Here is a 7,866-nt window from a genome sequence, read left to right as displayed (position 1 = left end):
CAAAATTGAATTTGAGTGTCAACTTGAGTGTTTGGTTATGATTATGTACATTTTTATATCTTTGTCATATTTACAATTTCAAGTCAATTTGAGTGTTTGATTATGATTATGTACATTTTTATATCTTTGTCATTTTAAACATTTTTATTTAAAATGTTTGCATTTTTTATTTTTATTTTTTGTTCATTATTTGTATTGGTTCTTATAGTTACTAAATCACAAATGGAACATGAAGAGTTATATGATGCCCTAGACAATTCGAGACCATCAGAACAAGAGTTACCGCTTGAAGATTTTGGTGATTGTGAGTTGAAATCCAAGCCATATGTCGGAATGCAATTTGACTCCCTTGATGATGTTGAAACTTTTTACAAAGAATTTGCCAAAAAAGAAGGTTTTGGAATCCGTATCCGTACGAGTAAAAAAGCACCCAGAAGTGATGATGTAACAAGTCGTATTTATGTATGTTGTAGTAAAGGGCAGTGCAAAACAAAAAATGCATTAGACAATGGTTTGAGTAGAGATGATGAAAACAAGGCTCGTAGAAGTTGCTCAAGTCTTAGAACTAGATGTGAAGCAATGCTTAGGGTCATGAAGAATAAGAAGTTGCAGAAATGGGTTGTGAAGGGATTTGACAACAACCACAATCATGGTATTATTAGTCCAAAGAGTGTGTCATACCTCCGATGCCACAAAAAAATGTCTACCGCTGCTAAGAGTCTAGTTGAAAAATTTGGTGAAGAAGGTCTTCCAACAGGAAAAGTTGCCATGATGTTCAATGTAGGTGACCAAACATTTACAAGTAGAGATTGTTGGAATCACTTGAGAGATGTTAGGGGAAAAAATCTAGATGTTGGAGATGCCTCAGCTGTCCTTAATTATTGCCAAAAACAACAAGCTCAAAACTCCAATTTCTTTTATGCAATTCAATGTGATGATGTTGACCATATGGTTAATTTTTTTGGGGTGGATGCGCGATCAAGAATGGCTTATCAATACTTTGGGGATGTAGTGACATTTGACACAACTTACAAAACAAACAAGTATGATATGCCATTTGCTCCTTTTACGGGGTTAAACCATCATTGTCAATCAATTTTATTTGGTTGTGTATTGTTGCAAGATGAGACAGAACAAACTTTTGTGTGGCTATTTGAAACTTGGCTTCAAGCAATGTGGGGGAAGAAACCAAAATCTATTATTACAAATCAAGATTTAGCCATGGGTGCAGCTATTGCAAAGGTATTCCCAAGAACTCGTCATCGTCTTTGTCTTTGGCATATTAAGAAGAAATTTCCAGAGAAACTTTCCCATATATATCATAAGAATTCAATATTCAAACGTGAGTTGAAGAGATGCATTCGTGAGTCATCTAGTGTGGAAAAATTTGAGGAGGCTTGGAAGAGCCTAATATTGACTTATGGCTTGGAGAGAAATGAATGGCTTGAAGGATTATATAATATTCAAGAGTCATGGGTACCGGTTTACAATAGAAATACTTTCTTTGCAGGAATGAACACCACCCAGAGAAGTGAAAGCATCAATGCGTTCTTTGACTCCTTTGTTAACTCAAGAACTACATTAAAGGATTTTGTGGTCAAATTTGCAAAGGCGGTGGACAGTCGTTATAAGAAAGAAAGGAAGGAAGACTTTGATTCAAGACATAAAACACCTTCTTTGGTAATTGGCTCAAAAATAGAGCATCAAGCTGCTTCTATATACACGAGAACCATATTTAACAAGTTCCAAAAAGAATTGGTGAGTAATAACCACTTTACAAAGGAAAAGGTTGAGAAAAATGGAACTTTTTATAGGTACAAAGCAACAAGTTCCTTTGATCCAGATGATGCATTTATTGTGAAGCTGAACTTGGAATCAAAAGTTTGTGAATGTGACTGCCAACTTTTTGAGTTTATGGGAATTGTTTGTAGGCACATGTTATTAATCTTCCAAGTTAAAAATATTTTTCAGATTCCTAGCCACTACATCCTACAACGTTGGACAAAAGAAGCAAATAAAGAACTCAAAAGTGTAGAATATAGATCAAGCTTTGAGGATGAGCATCATATGTCAAGAGCCTTACGAAGCATCCATGTTTGTCAACGTGTAAGTCAATTTTCTTACCTTGTTGAAAAATCTGAAGATATATATAAAATGATAATCTCAGACTTAGACCATACCCTTAAGAAAGTTTTTGGAATGGAAAATGAACTGCTTGAAGATAAGGAAGATGATGAAATGGATATGCATCACAAGAGTGGTGAATCAGCTGACATTGTTGAAGTAGAAGACTGGTCTGTCATTGTTCCTTTAAATATAAAAGATCCACATGTATCACAAACCAAAGGTCGAAAGAAAAGTACCGAGAAACAAGGTCCTGGTGGGAGAATTAAAGGTGGGCTTGAAATATCCTTAGCTCGTGCAACGACAAAAAGACGATCTTATCAACTTTGTGGGGGTTATGGTCATAATCGTCGTACTTGTAAACAATTTAATGGCGAAGGAAGTGATTACCAAGATGAAGAAAACATTATAGAGGTTGATGACAATGATATTGATGATTTAGCATAAAGTGAGTTCTTTCATTACATTTTTCGAGTCTTTTTTTTTTTAAGAATTTTTTATTATAATAATATATATCTCATGTTTCAAATTTACTTATACCTTTTTTTGTTCTACTTTAGGTACATGTGGTTGAAGAAAATCACAAAATGATCATTCCTTGGTGGAATTTATATATATATTGAGTCCAAGTAGTTGAAGGAACCATGTTTAAGGAGCTATGTTGTTAATCATGATGAAATAGTTTTATTTGGTTTTTTGTTTTGTTTTTTTAAGGACCTATGTTGGAATACTGTTTTTGCTTCAGTTTAATGTTATTAACAGTGTGTTTTTAAGGACCTATGTTGGAATATTGTTATTTAAGGACATATGCCTCATTTTTTCAGATTTTCTACTGCTCACCTCTTGTTTTGAGGGAGTACTTGCAGCTTTGTGTTTGCTTTTTTAATAACAGTTTCTTAGAATTGATCTATCTTTGTTTGTCGTTCTAAATAATAGGTAGTATAGCTGCTTTAAGTTATTGCATTAGTGGTTCTGCACTGTTTACAGCACTTACTGCATTGCATTAGCATAGTTGTTTGTTTACTGCATTGCACTGTTTGTTTACTACATTGCATAAGTTACTGCATTAGTGGTTTTTTTTTTACTGCACTTTACTACAATTATTGCACTGCATTAGCATAGTTGTTTGTTTACTGCACTGCATAAGTTACTGCATTAGTGATTTTCTTTACTGCACTTACTGCACAGCATAAGTTACTGCATTAGTGGTTTTTTTTACTGCACTGCATTAGCATAGTTATTTGTTTACTACATTGCACTGTTTGTTTACTGCACTGCATAAGTTACTGCATTAGTAGTTTTTTTTTAGTTTGCACTGTTTACAACACTTACTGCACTGCATTAGCATAGTTGTTTGTTTACTGCACTGCACTGTTTGTTTACTGCACTGCATAAGTTACTGCATTAGTGATTTTTTTTTACTGTACTGCATTAGCATAGTTGTTTGTTTACTACATTGCATAAGTTACTGCATTAGTTGTTTGTTTACTGCACTGCACTGTTTGTTTACTGCACTGCATAAGTTACTGCATTAGTGATTTTTTTTTACTGCACTGCATTAGCATAGTTGTTTGTTTACCGCACTGCACTATTTGTTTACTGCACTGCATAAGTTACTGCATTAGTGGTTTTTTTTACTGCACTACATTAGCATAGTTGTTTGTTTAATGCACTGCACTATTTGTACCTATATCAATGGCACTGTGACTGTCATTTAGTCTCCATCAATCCTAGGAATTCAATTGGGATGACTATAAAACCAAACCAAACCAATAAATTTGATGCATTTAACTATAAACAAGTGTGCTTATACAAAACTTAGACATATAATTACAGATAGTTCAAGAAATGCTGTAAACCCATGTTTGAATGACTGTAGACTAGTTCAAAAGTGAATTAATGTGGAACTAGTCTTTACAAACAATCAGATCATTACACGTGTATATAAATCACAATTAACAATTAAAAACTAATCCTAAACTACAGGTAGTATAGCTACTTTAAATTACTGCACTGTCTACAATGTTTACTACACTTTTAACTGCACTGTCGCTTAGGTAGTCTTGGCTTGAACTCTTCCAATGCATTGTTATGGCATTTTGCCTCTCTACTTGAGTCTTTGTCTTGATACACTCCAATACTAGGAGCAGAAAGCCTTTCCATACAAGACCTTGCGCAATTTGCACCTGTAAAAGAGGCAAAGGAACTCCATCATTTTCATAATACATATAAAAAAAAACTCCATGAAATACTGTCTAGAAAAGTATAAGGAATTCAATAGAAGCATTACACAGAATTGACTATTATTGTCATTGGAAGATTAGTTCCAGAACCATATATTTCTTTTATGCTAGAAAGAGTTGAGTTCTCCTCAACCCATTCAAGAACTATGTATCCAAGATTGTAGTGTGGGCAGGGCTCTTCATTTTACAATATTGCTCCATTGCTGAATATGTATGGTTGAGCACAAACCAAAAATACACTATTGAATCCAATTCCTATAAAGTATAAAATAAGCTAATAAGAGCCACAACATCACATATCCTACCCAACTAATAGCTTAAAGGAAAAATAAATAAAAAATCAGTTTTATCTAAATTCTACTAGGTTCATTCTTCCAACAGCTTACTTGAGTATTATAAACTAGTAATCATCATTAAAATTGTGCATATAACCATAGTAAGGTTGGCATAGAAGTGATTTGAGATGAAACATAGTAAAATTGAAGCTAAGACATAAGAGAGGTTAACTGCTGCAAAATCAAATTCCAAGCAACATAAGAGAGGTTAACTAAGTGGCCCTCGCGTCCAAGTAGCAATAATTGTGGATGGGCGAAAATACTACATCCATAAATATAAAAGAACACTTCGAAATACAATAATAAACAGCCACCAATCACACATTTGCCACCTCTTTAACATCAAAATAAGCCTAAAAAACAAACACAAAATCATCTAACCAAATGTTGTCCTCACCACATATATCTCAGATTCACTTTGCACATTGTAGTGCATGTATACGCATACACAGTTGCCAAAATGATCATACCACTAATCTTGATCATATCTAAGCAACAAATATAACTTCTAGCATGATCTAGAAACTAAAATGACTTACGAATCAAAGTTACATATTTATGCCTTGTTCCTGACACTTAAGAATTTATATGATAACAATCGCATGTCCAAGAATGAGTCTTGATGATTAAAGTAAGCTTTTCTCAGGGAAATAGAAAAGTTTCATGAAAAGACCATACCCAAAATTTTTAAAATGGAAAAAAAAAATTCCATTGGGGCATTTTATCAAACAATTGGAGCACAAAAGGAACGAGCCTGAATTCCTAATTACCCAGTACAAAAATCACTCAAGATACACCATTTTATCAAGGACTTAACTGTAATTATCAAATAGATCAACATTATTATCAAAGGGAATCAAAGAAAAGCAAATAATTAAAAAATCAAGAACACCTATGGTGGAACATTTTATTTTATAGGGCATGAAAATCCTAGAATTTCATCTGGCCAAAAAGAAAGGGAAATTGGACTCACCTCATGCGACGATGAGTAGGTAGTGCCCAAGTCTCCATTGTTGCCGAGTGGAAAGTCGGAGATGATAAACCAACTTCGGCAGCAAAACATCTTGTTTGGCATTGGGGGAAAATGACCCACAACCCATCGAAGACAATTGTGAATTTTCTCTCATCAGTGTTCGGCTTATTTTCTTTCTTCTTTTTCTGCCGGCAACCTGTGGAGGTGGAAGTGGAGGAGCAATGGAGGAGAAGATAGAGAGAGAGAAACGCAGGTTTTTTATTTTTTTTGCTAAACAATAGAAACGCAGGTTTAGAAAGAGAGAGAGAGAGAGACTAACGGAGACAAACGGCTTAAACCAAACGTAGAGAGAGAGAGAGTCAGACGTGTTTTTTCTTGGGGTTTAGAGATAGGTTTGAAGGAAATTAATGAGAGTAATTAATGAGATTTTATTAAAAATATTTGTAATAATGAGAGTGTTTTTTTAACTGTTGGATCTACTTAAATCTAATGGCTTAAAAAATGTGTAACTCTAAAGAGTTACATCAAGTGTAACTTGAACCCATCTCTTATAATATATATATATATATATATATATATAATTTTCATACACTATTACTTTCAAAAATCTAATGAACAATCACTACAAATACAACAAAATATTTATATAGTAGTTTTAGACAAAATATCGCATATACAAGTTAAAATGGTTGCAATAGTAACTTAAAAGTGTTAAATTATTGCATCAACAATAATAAGTTGCAATAACTTATAATTTTTAGCTGCAACAGAAACTTTAATATATTAGGAAAAATTGTTGCAATAACTTAAAATGAAAGAATTGTTGCAATAAATTGATACCAATTGTTTTTGTAATCTATTGCAACAAAAATTTCGAATTAATAGCTATTGCATCGAAGTTACCATTGTAATAATTTTATATTAATTCTTTTACAATCTATTGCAATGACAAACATGTAACTGCAATGAATATATCGTTGCAATAACTTTGTATCAATTATTTCATAGTCAATCGCAGTGACAAAATGAATTAATTGTCTATTACAATGAAGATATCATTGCAGTAATTTAATCCAACTTATTTTGTTCTATTACAACAAGTTTCGTGAAGTAATAGCCTATACTTACAAGATATTCGAAATAGTGAATTGTTTATTGCAACAATATATATATCAAAGTTATTATTAAAATATTTGGAGTTTATTGCAACAAAAATTTTTATTGCATAAACCTATTACCTCAAATTTTATTGCAACATCTTGTATCAACTATTACAATGACTTTAATGTTATTGTAATGGTTTTTTTCGTTGCAATAAACATTTTTTCTTGTAGTGAATGCTACCTCTCATTTATCATCTTTGTTATGCAATTCATCAGATAGTAAATATATGATAATGGTAAAAGGCATTACAAATGAGATCACTAAAAAATATATATGAAATTAATTAGCTACTATCATTATGGAATAGTAGTCTATAATTTTACACATCCAAAAAAGTGGAATATGTAGAGTTTTCTTAAAGATATGTGTAAAGATTCACTATATGTGTGTGTATAAAGGTAAAAAAAGTGTATATTTAAGGTTTTTATTAACTTAAAAACTAATGAAAGAATAATGGTTAATAACTAAAATTATAGTATTAATAAAATATTTAATGAGACCATCCTAAAAAAATTATCACGCGCAACGTGCGGGTATGTGACTAGTAAAATATAATAACTATCTCTTTCCAATGTCTCTGGCATCACGACGATTGCCAAGTGTAATTAAGGTGGTTGGATGGTTGCTTGCAGCAAACTATGAGATTAGGCAGTGCAGTAAAGTGTATGGACCTACTAGGCGTGGTTCTTACATCCCACTTTTGGTTCTTTATTTTTTTGCTTTCAATTGATACCCATTAAAGGAGATTACAGTGACACAACTTAACCTCAATAATAATGAAAACTTTACCATCAAAGTACAGCATTTGCAATACATATGCACATCAGGATTTAGGACCCCTTAGCAAGAAAAAATTAACACACAAAAATAATGACAAATTCATCTTATATGCACTGACCTTAAACACTTTTTTAGTATCAAGCGTAACATTTGACTTTGACTCATCAGGATTCAACTCAAGAGTGACAGAAATATTCTTCTTGCGATTACCACGTAGCACCCCCACAATAACCTGAGTACTAAAATA

At 32.6% G+C, this 7,866-nt stretch overlaps 1 protein-coding gene across 1 annotated transcript; it reads left to right on the top strand.

Moving 5' to 3' along the window:
- The first annotated feature begins 222 nt into the window (after window positions 1-222).
- LOC115973242 (protein FAR1-RELATED SEQUENCE 9-like) lies at window positions 223-2,571 on the top strand. The gene has a single exon (XM_031093498.1). It carries the CDS (start codon window positions 223-225, stop codon window positions 2,569-2,571), a length of 2,349 nt encoding a protein of 782 aa, XP_030949358.1.
- Window positions 2,572-7,866: the final 5,295 nt, after the last annotated feature.

Source organism: Quercus lobata, unplaced genomic scaffold, assembly GCF_001633185.2.
Source record: "Quercus lobata isolate SW786 unplaced genomic scaffold, ValleyOak3.0 Primary Assembly Scq3eQI_1873, whole genome shotgun sequence".
Classification (NCBI taxonomy): Eukaryota; Viridiplantae; Streptophyta; class Magnoliopsida; order Fagales; family Fagaceae; genus Quercus; species Quercus lobata.
The sequence above is the reverse complement of the archived record's forward strand: the minus strand, read 5'-3'. Positions and strand labels throughout refer to the sequence as shown.